Below are 23,110 nucleotides of genomic sequence, written 5' to 3' on the forward strand. Positions count from 1 at the left end.
CAACTGGTTTAGCTCTTTAACGAAATAAATATATAATATAATTTTTCGGACAACAACCAGTATTTTAAAGTTACTGGGAAAGCTTCATATATTTTCCATGAAAGTGTGGCTTCTTTTAGTTTTTCTTTAGATTAGAACAAAAAATAGACGTGCTATATTCTAATCATGTGATAGATACTCTTATTATTTACTTTAATTTCCTTTTTAATCATATACTTATAGGTAAGGAAAACTCTACGAATCTGACAGAAAATTGCACGTTTAGAAAATTGAAACAATAGGAATAGGTAGATTTATTGTGGTATACCTTTCTATATATAATATATTTCCTTTCCTGCCTTTCATGACTTGTTTTGACTACGTGACAAAGCCCTTTAACTTTAAGGTACAAGCTTTTAGAATAACAAAAATATTTTATTTAGAAAATACAAAATAACTCTTTTATATGTAAATTCTGTTTTATAAAATAAAATTAATAAATAGACAGCTTATTAATGAAAAAAATTGTATAATATGCATGAGACCTTAGAATCAATTTTTTTATAATCATTGTACACAAAAGGGAAATAAAATTAATTTGATGTATAATACTTTTCAATTCTAAAATAAGTATCGTCCTAATTATTTTACCTAAATAAAGAAAAATTATTAGAAATATTAGAAAGAAAGGTCCAGGAAAATGATCTTTTTATTCCCATGACAAAATGTGTTTATATACACATATTGTATTACAATCGTGATCCTATAATTAAGTTAGGACTAATTACACTAAATATAGAAATGAACATATATGGAAAGAATTGGTCTTGATAGCTACACACCGGCAGAAACCAAATCATAGAGCATAAGGTCATGATATAGGATGAAGAGATTGACATAATGATATTGTAATGAATGTGTAATCATTAGAACTATTACTTCCTCTAATTATATTAACGATAAAAGGAATTAATATTACATTAAAAAAAACTAACCTTAATATTAACTAATATTATATTAAAAAATTATGATGACATTTATTAAAGATATTAATATAAAAAAGTAATTAATATTATATTAAAAAAACTTAAATATGATAATTATTTTAGGACAAGGTAAGTAATAATTATGGATTGCTGCGTAAAATAATTTTATATTATTTTAAAAATTATATCTGATTTTTAATTATAATTGGATAACTGGCCAAAGTCTTAAAATATTGGATACCAACTACTAACTAAGTAGATATATCCAATATTAATAAAGAGCGTATGTAGCACGCAAGTAATAAAGTACGTGAGAAATGTCCTGGTGCACAAAATGGGCACAGATTTGTTTTTTTTATTGGAATATTCTATATTTGTTTCCCTCTATAAAATGTGAAGGTCCATGAACCTGTTTCCTCCACGCAGCCCATCACTCTACCACCACCTAGTATCTCTCTAACTTTGAGAAAGTGTGTGTTGTGTGTTCTCTTCTCTCACTAAAAAAGGTTTCATTAATTCTATATTATGGCTCAGACCACAGCGAATCACACAGTGACCGTATCTGGGTGGGCAGCTCATGATTCTTCGGGCAAGATTACCCCCTACACTTTCAAAAGAAGGTACTAATAATCAATATTCAATATTTCTTATTGATTCCATCTTCATATACATAGATAGATCCAAAATAACATATCACGCTGCAGGGAGAATGGTGTGAACGATGTGACAATAAAGATACTGTATTGTGGGATCTGCCACACGGACCTCCACTATGCTAAAAATGAATGGGGCATTACTATGTATCCTGTAGTACCCGGGTAAGTATATTATATTTATATTTGTTAATGTTAGTAATTAGTATGGTTAATTAATTAATGTATGTATGTTGATTGTGTTTTTAGACACGAGATCATTGGGGTGGTAACTAAGGTGGGGAGAGACGTGAAGGGGTTCAAGGAAGGAGACAGAGTGGGTGTGGGGTGTTTGGCGGCTTCATGTTTGGAATGTGAGCACTGCAAGACCGATCAGGAAAATTACTGTGAAAAGTTGCAATTTGTCTACAACGGAGTATTCTGGGATGGCAGCATCACCTATGGGGGCTACTCTCAAATTTTTGTCGCAGATTACAGGTTGGTGTTGGTTCCTTCATCATTTCTTAATTTCCCCCATCATCCTCAGTTTTATAGAATGAAAAGAAAGTGAATTAAAATAGAGTATATATAAAAATATGAAATTTACGTTATATTTTATTATTTATTTATTTGTCTTTTTTTCAATTTTTTTTTCTTTGCAAACGAACTCTCCCGGCCCTTAGAGATGACATCACTGTATTCTTTTTGTGGAGTTTTTCTTCTTTAATTTAGTGTCCATGTATTATTTTTGTAAAATATTAAAAATTATATAATGATTTTGTAAAAATTAAAATCTTAATAGCCAAAACGGTGCACGTGAAACAAGATGGCACAGGCGAGTAAATGAAAGAAGACAACGTCTCTTTCAAAGCCACGTTGCTTTTAAAGGGATAGCAGGATGTTGAAGACAGCAGACCACGTTGCTTTTAAAGGGGTAGCAGGATGTTGAAGACAGCAGAGCCTAAATTATCAATTGCGGTTTTATGATTGGTTGCAATTGTTAGATCTCATTTTTATAAGTACTTTTATTAATAAATTTTGAATTGCTTAAAGTAAATTCTTGACTTCCATTGAATAATTTTACTTGTTTATGCAATAAATATTTGTAGTTTATTTTTTAAAAATATTTTTATTAGTACCAATTTATCTTAGACTTAGAGTAGTTATTATCCATAAATGAAATTGATACTTGGAAGAAGACATTATCTTGAAACTCACGTTGCTTTTAAAGGCATCGCAGTGGTCGTTGAAGACAACCAACCCCCACTACACTAATGCTTGGTAGTATTAAAATAAGTAGTTTTGTTGATAAATTAATAATTATTTAAAGTCAGGTTTTGAACTTTGTCTATAAAAAATTCTTTTTTGAGAGAATAATTTATATTTGATTAAGAAAAAATGATGTGTAGATATGTGGTACACATTCCGGAAAACCTAGCAATGGATGCAGCGGCTCCTCTGCTATGCGCAGGAATAACAGTGTTCAATCCTTTGAAAGACCACGATTTGGTAGCATCACCGGGAAAGAAGATTGGGGTGGTTGGTCTGGGAGGCCTTGGGCACATTGCCGTTAAATTTGGCAAGGCTTTCGGCCACCATGTTACCGTCATCAGCACTTCTCCCTCCAAGGAGGCTGAAGCTAAGCAGCGTTTGGGTGCTGATGATTTCATTGTCAGCTCCAACCCTAAACAATTACAGGTTTGTAATGCAATTGTTTGCCTCTACATTTCACAGCATTAAAAAAGTATATATATGGTTTGATGCATTTGGGCTTTGGGATAATAAATGGGTGAAGGCTATGTAAACATGATTTAGTTTCTCTGGTGACACTCAGGCTGCAAGGAGAAGCATAGATTTCATATTGGACACTGTTTCGGCAGAGCACTCTCTGTTGCCCATCTTGGAATTGCTCAAAGTCAACGGGACCTTATTTCTCGTGGGTGCACCAGACAAGCCCTTACAATTGCCTGCTTTCCCATTGATATTTGGTAAATTTTCCTTCCTGTATTTGCTAATTAATTAAGGCAAAGCTAACTAGTGCAAAAGAAAAAAAAAAATTCTTATTGGAATTACAAATAATTTTCTTTACATTCTCCAATGATTTTTCTAATGAATGTTTTTTCTTTTTAGTTCATTAATCAATATCCTTAAAAACACACTTGGTTAGGAAGATCCATTAATTAATTACCTTTTTTAGTTGGTTGATTTAAAAAAAATGATGAAGAAATGTTGATTAACATTGGTGAAATGCAGGCAAGAGATCAGTGAAAGGTGGGATCATAGGGGGAATAAAAGAGACGCAGGAAATGTTGGAGGTTTGTGCAAAGTACAATATAACGAGTGACATTGAATTAATCACACCAGACAGAATCAACGAGGCTATGGAGCGCCTTGCTAAGAATGATGTGCGCTACCGTTTCGTCATTGATATTGCTAATGCTGCCGCTTCCAACAACTAAACTAGCCTTCAATTCGGATCAAATTTTACTTGTTTCGATATTTACTGTTTAATAGACCCGTGATTTTACCTCTGCAATTGGACGAATAAGTCATATATTTATGTCAATGACTTTTTACTTGTTAAACTGATCTATCGTTTAAGTCTGAATTAATTTTTTAAGCTTTTAGAGAAAAAAATTATAATTTAAACATTTGTATGTTTGGTACTCTCGTTTTATTTAATAAAATGAATCAATCTAAATGTATTTATAATATTATAGAGTACTGTATTTGGTCTAATTGATTATTCTAAAATAGTACTTATTTAACTACTTGTAAATGCTTGGTGATTTAAATCTAAATAACAATAATTCCTATCAACCATCACTAATAAATATTTAACAATTAATTAAAGACATGAATGAAAAGTAGCAACTCCCCCTTCAGATAAAAGTTAAAACAGTTATCTATTCTCTCTTTTTTTTTAAAAATAAAAAAACCTCGTCTATTAATCTTATTTTGGACTCTAGAACTAGAAATACATTTTTTTTTTTTTTGCGTAAATAGTATGGGATACTTGTTAGACTTATGATCCGGAATTATCACCTGCAAGTCTGTATTATATTATTGCTTTTGTTTTCAATCGCTTCATTTACGTACCATGGTTTCAAATATCTGCTGTATGCAGTATAATATGTGTTTGAATTATGAGTATTGGTTTAATCAGTAAAATAAAAATAGTAAGTTATTAAATGATGGTAAAGTTACCTGTGACAAGATGAAAAATAATATAATAAACTTCCTTATGTTCAAAAATAGTTAATTAGAATAATAATTTACTACATGACTTAAGGGTCGAATAAGTATAACCTAAAATAAAATTGTCGAATAAGTAGATGTAGGATATATTTGGCTCAGCTTAATTTTAGCTATCATATAGATAATATATTATATGATTTATAACTCATAAATACTACTACTATATTATATTCAAGCTAAAACTGATTTCATTTTTGTTTTAAATAACACTTTAAACAGTAAAAAATATATTACACAATAAAAAAATGATCTAAAACTTTTTAAGGATGAAAAATAAACCAAATATATTTTACAAAAATTAAAACGAGAATTTTTTTTGGAAGGAGCAAAATTAAAAAAGTTACAGGTACAAAAACAATAGATAAGCCTATTTTTAATATTTTACCGTTTCAAAGTACTTACATTAAGAAGGGAACAAATGATTTACGTCAGTCTCGTATGAAAAAGTGTTCCATATAAAGTTGCAAAGATAATTAAATAATGGATGAAAATGTTTGTAGATTTCAAATGACTTTTGCCTCACCTTATTATTTTAACTTAAAGTATTTCAATAATATTTTCCAAAATCCGACAATTAAAAAACAATGGAGAGAGTATTTAGTATTTAATATTTAATATATAATAATGTTTAATAATTTTTGTTTAATGTTTAAGATTCAGTATTGAATATTTGATATTTAATAGTTAGTATTTAATTTTAGTGTTTACTTCCTCTGTTTCTTTTTAGTTGTTGGATTTAAAAAAAAAATTATTTATTTGTTTTTGCAAAATTCAATATTATATTAATTATTCTTTTCACTCAAAATTTAATGAATTTACACATGCATTTTTTTGGAGTGAAAAGGAAAAGGAGTAAACAAAAAAATTTCATAACTATTTTATTAAAATCAAGAAAATATATTCAATTTTTTTTATTTTTACATAAAAATCTTAAACGATAAATAAAAAATAAAGGAAGTAGTATTTAATGTTTATTATTTAATATTATAGTCATGGACAAAGACAATCAATGTTCTTTACTATTAACATGAAAATACAAAATATTTAACGTTTAGTATTTAATGCTTCATTTTAATGTAAGTATGTAACTGATTATGAAAATTTTAAAATTAAAACTAAAATTGATTAAGATTACAGTGTTTATAACCAAATTAGCTGATAAATTAACACAAAACTCATAAGTTAGCTGGTAATTATATGTCAGAAGTTACTAACTGGAAAGTTAAAAATTAATAAGTTAATTGATTGAATTAAAGGTGCTATATTCTTAATAAGAAAAATTAATGGTGTTTCATTATATTAACTATATGTTAGTTGATGAATATAAAATGATACAAATATATAATTTAGTTGTTTGATTATAAATTAATAAGAAAAAAAAATTAGTAACTTATAATATGTTGAAATTATAATAAGCTACTAAAAAAATTATGTAATAAATAAATTTATTACGGTGAAATCAATTTATAAATTAGTCAATTCATTTACTCCATTTCATTATAGTTGTCATATAAAAAATTTATTCCAAAATAATTTTCATTTTAATTTTTTAATTTAATATTAATTATATTTTTTTTCCTTATATCTCTTATATATGAATGATGAATTACAAAATCTAAAAATAAATTAATAATAATATAAGATTAATTTTATAAAATTATTATTCTCTTTCATCTAATTATTTTTTTTTTTGTCAATATAAAATAATTTTGGACGTTAAGTATTTTAAAATAAAATGAGCACAAGTTATTTAAGTGACATACCAAATATACCAAATACACTCTCTGTATGTCAATAATAATATTGAAATTCACCAAATCTAAGAAATTTAGTTTAATATAATGTTTGAAGAAGCAATTTTTTTAATATCTTTAAAAGTAAATAAGATTCAGCAATCTTGATCGGTTAATTTTTTATTTAAAGATTAAAAAATATTAAAAGACTACCATCAATCAAATTTTTTTTTTGTTTATGGATTAAATATTTAATTAACTTTTTTTAAACATAAACAAAGGAAGGGACAGAACAGGGAGAGCAGTAGTATGCATTATTTATCTGATAAATAATCATTTTTATTCCTAAATATATAATTCATTAATAAATGTGTTTATGAAAGATGAAAATACAAAATTTAGTCTCCAAAAGTATAAAAAGTGTAACAAATATATCCGATCATTAACTTCCATCTATTACCATCAATAAAATAGTCTACATGATAGAGATGGACGAATTTGTTACTGAAATGATTATCACGTGATCATGCTGACTAGATTGGACGAAAATATCAGTAAAATATCATTTTTGAAAGTAAATGTCAGTATTTTTTTGTTGGACGAAAATGTCAATATTTTTGTATTGGAGGAAAATGTTAGTAATTTTTTTGGACTTAAATGTTAATACATTCCATTGGACAAAAATGTTAATAAGTTATTATTATTAGATGAAAATATCAATAATTTTTTATTGGACCTAAATATCATTATATTTCTATTAGACTAATGTGTTATACTCGAAATTTCATTTCATTTAAGGATAAAATATAATTTTAAAATAAATTTTTATCATTTTTATCGTTAAAAACAAACATTACAATAATCACTTAAAAAATATATTGACAGACATAATTTTAAACAAACATAATAATAACAATAACATTGATTATTAATCATAATTTGTTTGTTACAATAAAAATTATTGAAAATAAACATTGTACCAATTTAAGAAAATAAATATTGTAACAATGTACTAATTATTATAATTTTTTTTCATAATTTACTATAAATAAAAGATAAATGTATCACATATTTCATTTCTTTGAATCTTGGGCTATTTTATCAACGGTGACAGACGAATATATTTGTCACACCTTTTATACTTTTGGGGACTAAATTTTGTATTTTTATCTATTAGAGACACATTTGTTAGCGAATTAAACATTCATGAATAAAAGTGATAATTTATCCTATTCCTATTCCGAGAAAGTGAGGAGACGAAACGTCAAGAAAATATTATATAACAAATATGTTTCTTTGTTAACAATTAGAGATGATTACATTAGTAATTATTTCAATAACTAATTCGTTCTTCTGTATCAGGTAAGTTATTTTGTTAACAATGATGAATGAAAGTTAACAATCAGATATATTTATCGTATTTTTTATACTTCTAAAAATTAAATATTATATTATCACCTTTAAAAAAATATTTATTAATAAATTACAGATTTAAAAATAAAAGTAACTATTTATCCAAATTTATTTGATAGTCTTAGATGAATCTTTTTCATGACTGAATTATTCATGGCTGGGCTTTAATTTAGAAGATTTTCTTACCTCCATCAAGCTGCTACGTAACATCTGCAATCATTACCGAGCCCACGTGGCAAACAGATATATATCCAATGACAATCGTAGGACCCCACGTTAACATCTTGCTTTAGCGCCACCTGTGCTCCATATCTTACACACAAACAAACGCCTTCCCCCATCAATTATCAATCAATAATTAATTATTAATATCCGGCCAAGACTCAATAGTATGAGAACCTTAAGAGGATGTTTGATTGAGATCAAATAAAGAAGAAAGAAGAATTATTAAAAAAAAATGTCTGAATTTCATTATTTTATTTCTTTATTTAATTCAATTTTTTTTTCTTTTCTACCAGGCACTAATTACTTTTTTTTTAACCTCATGAACCTTTCAAAGTTCAAACAATGAAATTTATAGGTAAATTTAGGCGATAATTTGGCAGAAACAATTTTGACAAAAGGATGTTGTCAGAAGTTAATTTGAAAACGGAGTCCAAAGGTTTTTCTTTTTAATTTCTAAAAGAATATGGATTTAATTTAATATAAAAAGTTCTTAAGTAATGTGTATTAAGTTTTTTTTTTAATTTACTGACATTTTTTATATTACAACTTACAAGTAAAATGATACAAAATTATGATAAAAAAACTTGTCTGTAGAACAAAATATCCTAAAATATAAATTTTTTCACATGTAACAAGCACTGATTTATCCAACGAATTTGCGAGGGAATAGAATGAAAATGGATAGATTGAGCTTATGGGAGGAGCTGCCTAGTGTTGACGTGGGAGAACACACCATGTGAGGTACGTTAACGTGCGAGCAAAGTCATTTGACCATTATTTGTGGTAGTGCTAACTGCCAACTATATTCCTTCTCTTTTTCTTCTTAACTTCTCCCCACTCCACCAATACACACCACCTCTTTCTCTCTCTCTCTATATATATATTTCGGTGCCATAATTCCTTCATTCCGTTAATTAGATTTCGAGTCCACGCAACAACCCAGAATTAGATCTCTCATTAATTTCTTCTTTATATATGCGCGATATGACATGTACTGGGTGGATTTGTTCTCTACGAAGAACAGGTAAGTTTATTTAATTTCTTTTCAACTCCTTTCTTCCTTCAATTCATATAACATAAAAACAGTTAATAGAATGCCTGAATTATCCTAACTCTCAGACATTATTTTCAATTCCACTGATCACAAAATATAACATAAAAACATCTTTCTTGTCATGATCAATTCCATTAATTATGTGCTTAGATATATTTTGCATTATTTTGAGGTATGTTGGAAGCTTCTATTGTTTGCTTTCCCTTTTTTTTTTCTCAATTAAATGCTTGTTTTGATTGGTAAAGTAATATTATCCACATAATTTGCTCCAATAATTAGTTAGCTAGCTAATAATGAAGTTGTTCCTTTTTTTGTTATGCAAATTATATAAACAGGTAGATCACGGAAGGAATGTAACGAAGATAGATTGTATAAGAAGCAAAGCGTGAATGAGGAATATTTGGAAGCATTCAGAACAAAGTCTTACATCGAAATATGCAACAAAGCACAAGAGGGGATTGAAAAGACAAGCACCAAAATGCTAACTTCCTCTTCTTCTTCAATCCCTTTGTGCATGCAGCTCACGGAGTATTTGCTTGAGCCGCATCAAGAGATGATAGCAAACATAACACAGAGATTGAAGCTGCATCATCTTCTTGTGAACTACTTCGAAGCAAGCTTAGAAGCGTGTCGTTGTTGTGACACAATCCTTGAAGCCATCCATTCAATGCGACTTGCTTATCGACGAATCACAAGGGTTGTTAAGCTAAGCAAAACGGTCCTTGACGATGAAGATGATGACAATGACGACAAAATCCACAACAAGTATGTAATCTATAGAGAGTTAGCTTCCTTTGCTATGCAAAAAAACCCTTTGTCCGTTGTTATTAGCACCGTGAAGTTCCGTGACATCCACGACAGATACGTGGAACTCTTGCAAAGACTGAAATCAACGAGAAGGGAAATTCGAAGGAGGTTGACATTAAAGAGGGTTTGCAAGAAGGTTTTGGGGATTGCTCTTATTACTGCTCATAGCGTGGTTCTTGTTGCTTTGTTAGTGTTTGCTTTTCACAGCATTGTTGGGTTGGTGGCTGCGCCTAGTATCGTGTGTGGGTTGGTTGGTTTGTTCGTGAAGAGGGGCCGTGAAAGGTTTAGGTCAAGCTATTGTGATGATGAGAAGCTGTGTGAACAACTTGATGTGGCTGCAAAAGGGGTTTATGTTCTGAGCAATGATTTGGACACAATGGGTAGGATGGTGAAGAGGCTGCACGATGAAGTGGAGCATAGGAAAGTGGTTGCTGAGGTTTGTGTGAGGAATGAGAAGAGTGAGATACTACTGAAGCAGGTTATGAGGGATTTTCATGAGCATGAGTCTAGCTTTCTGGAGCAGTTGGAAGAGCTTGAGGGGCATATCTACTTGTGCTTTCTCACCACAAACAGATCAAGGAGGCTTGTTGTGCAAGAAATTACGGACAAAAAAGTAAAACATTGAAAAACAACACATTTCTTATTCCTTGTTATCTCTTCCTTTGAGAAAATTTTTAAGTTATATAAGTTAATCAAAATTTCGATGAATAAATTAGGATAAAATTAAAGTGATGTTGTTTATTTTGAAATATCATTTTTCGATGAAAGATGATTTTTCGAGAACACAACATTAAGGTCACATGAGTTAGTTAAGTCCATATATATGAAGATTCTGCATGCGCTAGCTAGCTGTCACAGTGGACATGGAGGAAGGTTTAATTTCACAAGAAGGATGGCTCTTCCTTCTCTTTATGGCAATTAAGGTGCTTTTGAATTTGATGACGCCTCATTAACGTTTTAAATCAATTTTCCTAGACCATAATGCATATATGATGATATATATACATGTCTCTAAAATTAAGGTCGATCGCATAAAAAATCTTAGGTTCGTAGCATGTACAAGTTTTTGTTTTCTAGTTTTTTGTTATACAGTCAGTTTCTATATATTGTACATATTGATCTGTTGTTTAAGTGCACATACTGTACAGATTATTTTTAGAAAAATAAATAATCTTTTTTCTTTTAAATGATAGAAAATAATTATTTCTTTCGATAGTAACACGCAATTAGTTGTCGTCTTAATTATAATACAAAGTTGGTCCTCGACCGTTATACAAAGTTGCCTTACCTATCAAAGAATATTTCATGAACACTCCCCTCCCCAAAAACAAGAAGAAAAAAAAAATGAAAGTATACTGTTTTGTCACGATTTTCCTGCTTTTGATAGTGGATTTAGCTGATCATCTAACAGGAGCAGAAGTGAAGGAATTAATGAGAAAAATAATGATTTATATTTTAACATATCCACGATTTATTATATATATATTGATAAATGATTTTAAATTATTGTATCTAAATGAATAATTCAAAATAAATCAAGAGTTGTCGTTTTTTTTGTTATTCAAGAGGCAAGGCTTAATTGCTTCACATTTGGGTGTAGAAATTAGTAAGTCAATTTACTTGATAAAACATGTGACTTAACTCACATCTAAAGTTGGCCAAACTTAATCACCAAATGAGTGAAATTCGAAAAAAATATTTAATTAAAAAATAGAGTTTAGTATATATATTCAAAAAGTTTTTTAAAATTTAAGTAAGTTTATTTATGAAATTTTAAATAATATAATATTATTAATTATCATTCTCGTATTAGATTTTATTATGAAATTTTGAATTTATATATTTATTATATTATTTAAAGACTTAAGTTAAATTTATACTCATTAATCTATTTGAAGACAAGTTTATAAACTTAATTAAAAAACCTTACTATAATATATATATATATATATATATATATATATATATATGTTTATAAATTATTCTAGCTTTTTTATAAAAAAAACCAATTAAATGTTAAAAAAACTATATTAAACAAGTAAGTTAAACTCAACCTTGAATTAATTTGAGAAAAATGTCAGGATCAAACTTGGTAAAATTAACCTAATTCATCTAAGCAATCGAAGAAGAAAAATCCCCTCATCAAATTTAATATTCATGCTATAAACAACTGAATAACTCTTCCAAAAAAAGCAACTGAATAACTCTGAGATTCACTTAAACGATCAATAATCGAAGTACTCTCTCTTCATAGTGAAATTTCATGACCTAAAGTCTCAAGTATCTTCTAAAAAGTTCTAGCATGTGAAATATTGGAAATATAATCAAAATATTATCATATATCAACTGCTGAATAAAAGCCGCAAACCTCATGCTCAAAAACCCATTCTTCATAAGATGTATTATTTGGTTTTTGACGTACAAATACAAGTAAATGTAATCTTTCACGAAAAGCAAATTCTTCATTTTATTTCTTCACTTATGATAATTAATGTCATTCAGATTTATTATTCTATTATAATTAAGCTTTATCATTCAATTGGGCAAACCCATAAAGATAAATAATAACCATCTCTGATGCCGCCCGTGGACACACGCAATGAAAGCAATAAAAATGTCAAGTGGGTAAATTAACCTTTCTGACATAACATGAGAGAATTTGTGAGAAGTATAATAAACAACTATCGTAAAATATCCAAACAACCTAAATAAATAAATAGATATGGAATTGCTAAAAAGACACCATTTTTTAATGTAAAAAATCCTCTCAATATGAAATATATACAACTGGACATAGTCCAGAAAAATCTCCACTACTAAAAATAATGGATACATCAAAGTATTTCCAATCATTGGTGATATCATAAATTGTTACTACTGATTATCAAGAAAAAGTAGAAATTACCAAAAGCAATAATCATCAATAAATACTTAATTACGAAAAAAAGTATAACAGTAACAATTCTATTATCTAAAAATGTGTTTTGTTAAAATTTTATTAGGAAAAATCTTATGAGATAAAAATATAGTGTAAGAGAAAGAGTACACCATTCTTTAATATGTTATCACTTGTCCCATTAAAAATCTTAATAGAAAAATCTAGTGAGATAAAATCATGATTAAAAGAAAAAGAGTGCATAACGTATTGTTTCTCTCCTCTTATGTAGATAATTATTTTTAAGACGATGAAGTCTAATCTTATTAATTAATTGCTCAAAAGTTTTCTTTAGCAACGACTTTGTAAAGAGATCATCTAAATTCTCATACGAACAAATTTATTAAACATTTATATGATCATTCTTTCAGAGATCATGGGTGAAAAAATAATAATTATTCTTTTAACTTAACAACATTATCTTTACATGTAATTGTTGATGTCTGTCATTTTTTTTGACAAAGATAAATCACAAGTTTCTCGTATATATTGAAATAACTTGTATATAATTATCTTTACAAATAATTTGCATCTAGATAGCCAATTAGATTTGACTTGAAATTTTTTTAACAATTGATAAGTCAATATCCATTATTCTTCTAAAATAAATTATAGATTCACTCCATTTTAATAAAAATCACATTATGTAAAGAATATAACTATACATTTATAAGAACCAAATTAAACTGAATATTGTGGTTAGGGAGATGGGAAGGATTTTACCTTATAACACAAAATCAATTCTCTTCTAGGCTTTTTCTTGCGGTTGAAATATCAATTGCAAATATATATGCTTAATGGAACAAAAATAATCGCACTGGTAATATGTTAAATATAATATAACTCATGAGGAGAATAATAAAGAAAAAAAATTGAAAAGAAGAAAATATAAAGAAAATGATAACTAGGTATATTCATTTCAAGAAGAATAACATATTTATAAATAAAAAAATAACAGAAGAGTTAAAAAATACATAAAAATAAATAATAAATATAAAGAAAGATATCAACATGAAGGAAAGATTATTCATAACAAAATCTACTTTTTTAATAAAAGAAGGAAAGCCTTACATACACTTTATTATAATACGCGCCATTTTTTTGTTTTCTATTTTTATTTTAAAACTAAAAAAGTATTGGGCCATAACTTGAGAATAACAGCTTACCCTCAGTCAATTTCTCCTTTACAGCCACCAATGAGGATCAATGCTTTCAATTATCACAGCCTCCTCTTCCAAATAATTTACGAAGCCATCAAGATCTCTCTTAGTTAGCATCGCCATCGATAATGAATGGAAAGAGAAGTAATAACAAGTTTTTTCTTTTTTGGTTCAGAGAAATAATGACAAGTTAACAACACACTTTTTTTAACTTATTCTTTATTTTTAAATTATAAAATTTGGCATATCTCACTTCTTATTTGATATAAATTCTAATTAATAACAAAGAGTGTGTTACCAGAAGTGTGACAGAAAATATGCTGCTAACACTCTTTTTTGATCAAGATCTAAATATTATCCTTGGATTATTGTTATTATTTAAATGTATCTTGAAAACTTGCTTATTCTTGATTTAAAAATAAAAAAAAAAACTTAAATCTTGCTTGGGCCACTAGTCATGGATTGGATAGCCCATGTCTTGGATTCAATTACGAAACAATAGGGTTTTTTCTTCTTCTACTTTGACAAGAAAAATCTTTTTTTTTTCCGCTGCAATATTATTGGTACGTAAGATGTTGCTAGAAATGCTGGAAGAGAAAATGGTTACAATTTGAAAGTTACAAGTAATAACAAGTGAATGAATCCTTCATTAATGTTTAAGAATGCATGGGGTGGAAAATATAGAAAGGAGGGAGTACCCTTTGTTTTCCTCAATCCATTAATCGCGACAACACATTTGACTAAAAAACATGCATACATTCTTATACATGCGAATCAATCATCTAACGAGTTTACAATTGAGCCTGATTTCTTGTCCACCGTTGGTGATGCTGCTCATCTTGATCATGGACTTGACGAAGGCCCTTTCAAATTCCTCTTGCGAATCAGCAAAGTTGGAAACCAAAGCTTTAGTGGTGGGATGAGTGAGCAGAGCTTGATCAGAGGAGAATAAGCTCTTTCCTTGGAGGAGTAGCTTGTAATAAGCATTGTCAAACAAGGTGGAACTAGAATCCAATGAGCTTCCTGCATTTTTAACCTTGTTGTGAGAGGGGCATATGCCTCGGAGGCTTCTTGCGAATGAAGGGTTCAGAGATGGGTCAATCTCTAGTTTCTGGCTGAACTTATGGATTCTGTTTTGGAAAGATGAACAATGAGCAAACCCCAGGGTGTGACCTCCTGAACATAACATCATTTGTATAAGAGTTTAATTAGAATGCATGGTCGATCTTCTGTTATCCAATACATGTTATCATATATGACAAGTTACATTTATAATAAGGCTCCTACCATCCAATCCAATGCGGTTAAGACATTGATTTTTTTTACACTGGTTCTAGGAATGTTAGGAACCATATATGTATATTAAAATATTTATGTGTAATGGTTATTTTACTAAAGCAAAGTTTATTTCTGGTTAAGAAATAGGATGTTAGGAATTGATTAAACAAATATGAAATCATGATAAGTGGCTGTAAAGGAAGAACTTAACATGTTCCTTCTCAGTATTAGATCTCTTGCAATTGAATTCATAATTTAAGATTTTCAATAGTACCTGAGAGGGCTACAAGATCTTCCAAGGAAAGGCCTCTTTGGGAGAAGCTTTGTTGTAATTGGGAGATGTTGAAGGTGGGAGCCGGCAATTGTCTGGTTTCTGTGGCCTTTGATATCCTTCCATCCTTTCTTCCTTTTGGCACATCCCAAGTGGGTCCTCCCGACTAAATCCACACAAAGGCAGTAAGTAAATAAATTTCTAATATTTATTTGTTAAAATACGTGTGATTCCTAATAAATATTTAAATTTTATATTTATTTTTAAATATTTTTTTCTTCATTTCTACTTTCTGATAAAATAAAAATTTATTTTTTATTTTTGATATTTTTTTAGTCTATAATAATTAGTGAATTTTATGTTTTTCTCTATAAAAAATTTCAATGTTATTAGTTGTTTTATAAAAGACTAATAAAAATATAAAATTTATTAATTTACCATAAATTAAAAAAAAGGTCAAGAATAAAAATAAAATTATTGTTTTATCAGAATGGAAAACATAATTTAACCTTCATTTTATCTAAGAGTACTCTAAATGGTTTTGTTTTAGTGAGATTGACAAAAAAATAATCTCAAATTAATAATTAAAATAAAAACTATGATTACTATGTAAGTATATTATATGCTATTGCTTGAGACACTGACCAGAGCAACAGCATCCCTAGCAGCAAGAGCCAAAATATCAGCACAAGATACTACCCCGGGGCAAACGGCTTCCACTGCTTTCTTAGCGTTGTCAATGACATAGAATGCATGTAAAGAAATGTTAGGAGGTCCATCCTTTTCTGCTTTTTTCTTACCTTTTGATTCGAGAAGAACAGAGGCATCACAACCCTTCAAAAAAAAAAAAAAAGAGTAAATATATGATCAGTTTTATACGTATCCACTCTAACTACTACAATGTTAGTGCATGCACATGTTTTGAAGAGGATTACTTTTTCAAAATAAATTGAACTAACACGCAAAGGCATGTTACTTGCCCCATATGAATATTATTTGAATTAGGACAAGCAAAAAGTTGCATACCCTTATGAAGCAATCATGAAAATGCATCCGAAGAAGAGCAGCTGGGACAGTTTTGTCATTCATGGTTGCTTTGTGAACAGCAGCAGCTACAATGGAATCTACATTATGGGGGCACGCATTTTCATAGTAATTTACATTTAGTGCACTCACAAGAGAAGCCAGGGACATAGTTATAAGCATAACTGTAGCAATAGTTGCCATATTTCTATTCACAAATACAAACTTTGTTTATGACTTGTGAGAAACATTAACGAGAATGTTATTTATAGAGATGAGGTGGTGACACGGGAAACTTGGAGTTGTTACGAGTGTATGGTTGTTAAGCATATTTGGTGATCTACGACCCTGTTAGTGGAGCAGTGTTTTCAAGCATCGTCAATTAAATAAAAAGAAAGTTGCATTTGGTACAGTTGCTTTTAAAAGCGAACATTATTACTAAAGCAATCCCTAACATATGCACTCAAATTTTGGCTACCTCTTCCCCCTTTGAGTTTTATTTCTAAAGTTGCACATTTTCATTATAGTGACGTATTTTTCCATTGTTTAGTAAGTTTAGTATTTTACTGAAATATAATTTAATGGTGTATTTTGATGTGTTTAATTTAATTTTCTTACATCTAAAGATGAAAATATGTTTTTAAAAAATTAAAATCTAGAAATGAAAATAAGTTAAGAACTAATGCAATGATCACACCTTAATCTTTTATATAAAGAAGAATTTATAATTTAATTATTCTAAATTAAATCCCTCTCTTCTTTTACTCTCATGAATTAAATGTTGAGTACTAACAAAAAGTAAGTGAAATTATTGACAATTAATTAAAATATGGAATTATCTATTGGTTCGATTCCCAACGTTAGCTGCCTTCCTTTATTTTCTTTTCTTTTTGATGAAAATAAAAGTTGCATTCTTGATATATATTACTTGACCGGTTCCCTTATAATTATAAATAGCATAATATGTTTTTTTTATAACAAAACGAGTTTATTTTAGGAATATTGCCTAGCCTAAAGTTTTACTTGCTTGAATCCCAATTAGAAAGGCAACGCAAATGGGTGTTGGGTTGGACTAGCATATTGACCCCAAAGTGAATGGTCAGTGGTTTTGCTTCAACCAATACGGGCACATTTACTTAATCTTAGCTCAATACAGTATTCCATTTGGATAGAATCAAACTGTGAACTGAACCATCAGCTGTAAGAGAACTAAGAAGATTCAAATTATGATAAATATTTATTATTATATATTCTTAGGACATTGGTTTAAAAATTATATAAAAGGATTTATTTTACTAGGGATGCGCAAAATTATGGTCAACCCCTAAAATTATTGATTTAATGCCTAACACCACCATTTAATATACTTCTACTTGAAGTGCAAATCAAACCGCTGCAAGTCATTATCCACAGCTAATAATGAACATTACGTCTTAGAAGGAGGGCTCGTTATGACACAGCCTAGCTATATGTCTATCATTGGTCAAATTTTAGATATAGAAGGCACATTATGACATTAATGATGCTTCAATTGCTATAGCAAGTTGTTATCAATTTAATTAGGAATTTTATTAATCAATATCTTTAAGGTATTGGTTACAAAATTTAAAATATATATTTATTGTTAAAATCATAAGAGTACATAAAAATCAGTACGTACAATTTTGCATATTTTAATTTTTTTTCTTTTAATATCTTAACCACTGTCTTACTTAAGAATACTAATTAGCATTTGTCTTTCATTAAAATCATAAGATAGATATTGCTACGTAACATTTTCATTCTTCACTGAAGTTGATGAGAGTTTTGGTTCGACTGAAAGGGTAAACAACAAGTAGTAATTAACAAGTGTCACTTTCCCGATACCGTACTTTTTTTAATGTCGTGTGTCTCACTTTTATTAACTCATGTCATGTGCTTACCAAACAAAAAACACGTAGATTCTCTGCTAGCTGTAAGATCATCTTGCTGCATCTGACAAGTTTTGTTATCTGGTAAACTCTCTGGAATTTTTTCTTATTTCAAAAGCTTGGTGAAATTTATTGAAAATATGTGCAAATATTTAAGATTTGAATTTGAATAATTAGTTTTTAGAAATTAAATTTTATTATATTTCAAACTTTTAGAATATTATTTAGACAATGATAAGATATTATTCTTATCATTTTAACTTAGTAGGTTAGTAATTTGATTTTAAGATCAAAATATAATGTTAATATTTGAATTTTTGTTACATTTTTCTTTATAAACAAAACTAATGAATAAGAGTTCTACGAACTCCTACACATAATACATCTCTTCTTTCTTTTAAAATATATTTTCTACATAAAAAATCAACAATTGATATCAAAGTTATCTTCTTACGGACCAAAAAAAAATGAAAGCCAAAGTAATTAAGTTTTTTACAAGTTGTCTTTCCTATCTTTGATGGCAAAAGCTATGATCTTTGACAATGAAAATGGATTTATATCCAGAGACTTTGGATCTTTGGGGAGTTGAATAAGAGGATTAAGATATTCCTGCACTACATGCAATCCAACCCAGCAGATAAAAATTCAAAAGAAAAGAAAAATCAAGAAAGTAAAGGTAAAGATCTGTTTGTTGGTGTTTCATAAATTATTCTCAGCATAATCATGACTATTAAAACAACAAAATTAATTTGGGATCATTTGAAGTAAAAGATGAAAAGATTCGAAGCATGCAAGTGTTAATTTAACGAGGGAATTTGATTACAACGAAAGAGTACGAGACAATCAAATATTTCTTAGATACATGCTTGTCATTACTGCTAAGTAATAATTATCAGACACTAAAATTCTCGATTCCATAATTGTTGAAAAAATCTAATAGTCGTACCTAAAAGATATGGAGCTTTCTGTAGTTATTTGTAAAGCACAAAGGATCACTTTGGAAGAAGAGTGCTACATGCATTACAGCCAGTTGAGCAAAGACGACTTATGAGACAAGAAAAAACTATGAAGGGTACTTTCCAAGCCAAAATTGCAAATCAACATTGAGAAGAAAAACAAGAAAAAGGAACAAGTCAAAGATTTTAAAAATAATGACCAAAGCAATAATACTAAGCTTTTCCACCATATCCTTATTACCAAAAAAAAAAAAGAAAATCATCTATAAAGGAGAAGTTGGTGGAGGCCTAACGGAAAATGCTACAAGTGCGATGACTTAGGACATAAGGAGAAGATATGCAAGTTTCATCAAGTAGAGGCCAAGGTTGTTGAGGATCAACAAAAAGAGGAAAAATTATTTGCAATATCATGTTTTACGATTAACAGCTACTAAAGAAACTTTAGCTTATTGATAGCAGTTCTATAAACCATATTATGACCGAGAGCTAAAAAAAACTGTTATTTTCAAAGTTAGAATTGAGAATGGAGCATATATTACAATAAAAGGCAAATGAATAGTCACATCAGAACCATTCAAATTTGATTATTCTTATCATTTAGATTTAAGTTGTTAGTCTCGTGATTAATGTTAGTATTTTGAATTTTTTGTTGCAGTTTTTCTCTATCTATGAGCACCAAGAGTTTTACAAATTTCTCCCTATAATACAATTCCTCATTCTTTTAAAAATATATTTTCTAGGTAAGGAAAGCATAATTAATACACAACAGTGACAAGTGACAGCATTACATCAAAAAATTTAGGGAATTAATATTTTCCCAACTCCAGCGGCACAGCTTGAACTTCGACTATAGTGATATTACAACAATTTATAGTATAAATTTAAACTTCAAAGATGTTTATTTGATCTACATGCTTGAGCTTAATCCTTATGATATGATGGTGATTGATTGTTATTATTGATAACAATTTATGCCTTGATTAAGGGCTTGGAGTTGATGGGGTTTGGTCCACCAAATAATCAAAACCAGAAGAAGGGTTTGGCGGGCTGCTCCAGTAAAATAAAAAAGCACGCCTCAGCCGTTGGTTTATTTGTGAGCTTAGAACTGAACTGGGCTAGAGAAAGTTTGGCCGAATGTCCAACTTGCTGGAACAATATCTTGGAAAACTCTGGTTTCTCCGTCAGTGGTGGTGACCCTGAAGGACAAAGATTGACCATTCAAATACGCATTGGATTGCCAATTAGAACCCCAATTTCGAGACATAGCCATCCATCCAGTTTTTGAGCCTTTAATGGACACAGATTGGATGGATCCAGCACCACCCACATTGCTGATCAACACTAGCTCGAAGTAGTCCCTCCCATTCACACTGAACCTAACCCCCCCATGCTTTTTGCATGGAACCCTGCAACAATAATATTAACATGTCACAAAGTAATTGATGAAAATGTTAAGTCACTGCAAACAAGGTTAGCATTATTAAGAAGAAATAAGGTTGGTCCAGTCGTTGAGGAAGGGAGATTGTGGCTTCGAATCCTTTCAACTGATATTTCTAACAAAATTAACAAATTATCGTTTGTCGATTAAAAAAAATGTTAGCATTATTAATACTGTTATTTTTGTCTAGTGTACAAGGATGACAATATTGAAATTAGAACATAATGTTATATAACACTACTGCTAAGGTAGAGAACATGTTCAAACCTTTGGAATAGCACGGGGACGATCCCTCCTCTGTAAATACCAATCTTTTCCCAAGCGGGTTGGGCCATATCAAAATGCTTGAGTGGTGGGTTGCACCAGCCTCCATTGTTGTTAGGAAGGGCGAAATTGGGAGGGCAAAAGTTTGTGGCAGTAATGGTTACAGATCTTCCTTTGATGCACCATCTAGAGTCTGCTTTGTAATCACATATAATTTTGTAGCACTGACCACAGGAAGCTCCATCATTAAATAAGGCAGTGCTTAAAGCTGCAGTTCTAGTTCCATACCCAGTTGCATACAGATTCCCATACCCACAAGCTCCCCCTGCACTCATTCACACAAAAAATAAATTCAATGTTGGAAGAGTAGGGTAAAAAATATATATATTGTTAATTAGTGTCCTTGTGACATTATTAACCAGAAGAACATTAAAAAAAATATGAATAACACAATTTTATACATCCCAATAAAAATATTTTTTTAAAATGTATTAACTAATGTGCTAAAGACTCTAGTTACCATTTAAAATAAAAGAATCTAGTGTTAAAAGATTAAGTCGGAATGGCTTACCCATAGTTCCTGAAGCATCACTACCCCCGTAAAAAGTGGCATGGGCATTGGTCCATCCAGAAGGTGAGAAGGCATAGGTATTGATTGAAAAACAGCATAATCCAATGAGGCTACCCAAAACAAGCATAATTTTGCCCATTTTGCCCATTTTTTCCTCTTGCTTGCTGAATGCCTAATGATGAGAGGTTGAAGGATATATGATATGACTAGAATTTGTGTTTGCAATTATTGTCATTTCCGAAGTACAGAAGCTATGTGTTTAAATAAGGGACTAGACTAGCTAAGGCAACGATTGCACATGTGAGGTTCTGCAAGACGGGAGAACTCAAGAAACGATTTTTATTATTTGTTAGATTAAATTTATCTGTGCAAAGTCTGAACACCATTCAATCATTCCCACGTTCTCTTCAGTATTTTCTCTTGTACGTCCCTTCCCACCCACCCACCCACATGCCCATCCCAACATAAGAGCCGTGAATGTTTCAAAACCCACAAGCCCATTTGGTACTCTAATTTTTTTTTTATCTTAGCTTCTCTCAGATCCCAATGTCTACTACACATGGATCTCATGGTTTGTAACTCTATATGTGGATAAAATGGTTTTATCAAATGGAACAAACGATGTAGATGGGCCACATGAAATTGATGACAGTGTCGTTTTTTGTGAGCTACATCCACATGTCCCATTTTGGCTATACAGATTGTCAGTTGTCTGTTAGCTAGCAGCGCAATTAATCACCGTTGATTCAATCTGATAAAACATGGGATATTTGACATCTAAATTTTCCCAAGTAAATAAATTATCTAGTTGTCCATTGGACACCGAATTTTTCTCGATTTTTAAGTGGAGTGTTCATAAATTATAAGTTTGATCTAAACAAGCAATGCTATGTTATAACAGCACCGTCAAGCAATCAGAAAGGGAAGGCAAACTAAAAGGGGCAAAGAAGTTTACCATGGGAGTTACAGTCAAGCAGGCAAATAAAATAGGGCAATCTAACAGCACCCTCAAGCAATCAGAAATTGTTGAATGCCTACAAACAAGTCATTGATCCATATGATATTGGATTTTGATCTTCTTAAATAAGATATAAGATTCAAATTTTATGAATGAAAAAAATATAATTAAAAATAAAAAATTCCACTAAAGATGACTAATTAGATTTTCCGTATCAACAACATAATTACCAAAAAAATATTGTTGAATGCCTACCAGT

General features: G+C 29.7%; 4 protein-coding genes across 4 annotated transcripts; 2 read left to right on the plus strand and 2 right to left on the minus strand.

The window, feature by feature from the left end:
- Positions 1-1,368: 1,368 nt before the first annotated feature.
- On the plus strand, positions 1,369-4,248 carry LOC114385105 (probable cinnamyl alcohol dehydrogenase 6). The gene is made up of 6 exons (XM_028345080.1): positions 1,369-1,585; positions 1,670-1,783; positions 1,868-2,095; positions 3,007-3,295; positions 3,432-3,585; positions 3,851-4,248. The coding sequence occupies exons 1-6, from the start codon at positions 1,491-1,493 to the stop codon at positions 4,054-4,056; spliced, it is 1,086 nt and encodes a 361-aa protein (XP_028200881.1). The 5' UTR covers positions 1,369-1,490; the 3' UTR covers positions 4,057-4,248.
- A 4,854-nt stretch (positions 4,249-9,102) lies between these two features.
- LOC114384577 (UPF0496 protein At1g20180-like) lies at positions 9,103-11,200 on the plus strand. The gene is made up of 2 exons (XM_028344277.1): positions 9,103-9,250; positions 9,616-11,200. Exons 1-2 carry the CDS (start codon positions 9,202-9,204, stop codon positions 10,710-10,712), a joined length of 1,146 nt encoding a protein of 381 aa, XP_028200078.1. The 5' UTR covers positions 9,103-9,201; the 3' UTR covers positions 10,713-11,200.
- A 3,557-nt stretch (positions 11,201-14,757) lies between these two features.
- Positions 14,758-17,002, minus strand: LOC114384233 (peroxidase 64). Its single transcript, XM_028343888.1, has 4 exons — positions 16,758-17,002; positions 16,377-16,565; positions 15,735-15,897; positions 14,758-15,358 (listed from the first exon to the last, which is right to left on the minus strand). The coding sequence occupies exons 1-4, from the start codon at positions 16,956-16,958 to the stop codon at positions 14,961-14,963; spliced, it is 951 nt and encodes a 316-aa protein (XP_028199689.1). The 5' UTR covers positions 16,959-17,002; the 3' UTR covers positions 14,758-14,960.
- A 3,300-nt stretch (positions 17,003-20,302) lies between these two features.
- LOC114383680 (expansin-A11-like) lies at positions 20,303-22,266 on the minus strand. Its single transcript, XM_028343404.1, has 3 exons — positions 21,894-22,266; positions 21,326-21,647; positions 20,303-21,026 (listed from the first exon to the last, which is right to left on the minus strand). Exons 1-3 carry the CDS (start codon positions 22,039-22,041, stop codon positions 20,720-20,722), a joined length of 777 nt encoding a protein of 258 aa, XP_028199205.1. The 5' UTR covers positions 22,042-22,266; the 3' UTR covers positions 20,303-20,719.
- Between the last annotated feature and the right edge of the window lie 844 nt (positions 22,267-23,110).

The sequence above is a fragment of the Glycine soja genome, chromosome 14 (genome assembly GCF_004193775.1).
Source record: "Glycine soja cultivar W05 chromosome 14, ASM419377v2, whole genome shotgun sequence".
Classification (NCBI taxonomy): Eukaryota; Viridiplantae; Streptophyta; class Magnoliopsida; order Fabales; family Fabaceae; genus Glycine; species Glycine soja.

Excerpts from the sequence above, each read along its gene's own strand:
- LOC114385105 (XM_028345080.1), top strand. The coding sequence starts at position 1,491 with ATGGCTCAGACCACAGCGAATCACACAGTGACCGTATCTGGGTGGGCA. Across the intron at positions 1,586-1,669 it reads CCCTACACTTTCAAAAGAAG|GGAGAATGGTGTGAACGATG; the intron begins GTACTAATAATC and ends ATCACGCTGCAG. Across the intron at positions 3,296-3,431 it reads CCAACCCTAAACAATTACAG|GCTGCAAGGAGAAGCATAGA; the intron begins GTTTGTAATGCA and ends GGTGACACTCAG.
- LOC114384577 (XM_028344277.1), top strand. The coding sequence starts at position 9,202 with ATGCGCGATATGACATGTACTGGGTGGATTTGTTCTCTACGAAGAACA. Across the intron at positions 9,251-9,615 it reads TTGTTCTCTACGAAGAACAG|GTAGATCACGGAAGGAATGT; the intron begins GTAAGTTTATTT and ends TTATATAAACAG.
- LOC114384233 (XM_028343888.1), bottom strand. The coding sequence starts at position 16,958 with ATGGCAACTATTGCTACAGTTATGCTTATAACTATGTCCCTGGCTTCT. Across the intron at positions 16,566-16,757 it reads TTCATGATTGCTTCATAAGG|GGTTGTGATGCCTCTGTTCT; the intron begins GTATGCAACTTT and ends TTTTTTTTGAAG. Across the intron at positions 15,359-15,734 it reads AGATCTTGTAGCCCTCTCAG|GAGGTCACACCCTGGGGTTT; the intron begins GTACTATTGAAA and ends TGTTATGTTCAG.
- LOC114383680 (XM_028343404.1), bottom strand. The coding sequence starts at position 22,041 with ATGGGCAAAATGGGCAAAATTATGCTTGTTTTGGGTAGCCTCATTGGA. Across the intron at positions 21,648-21,893 it reads TGATGCTTCAGGAACTATGG|GGGGAGCTTGTGGGTATGGG; the intron begins GTAAGCCATTCC and ends GAATGAGTGCAG. Across the intron at positions 21,027-21,325 it reads GTCCCCGTGCTATTCCAAAG|GGTTCCATGCAAAAAGCATG; the intron begins GTTTGAACATGT and ends TTATTGTTGCAG.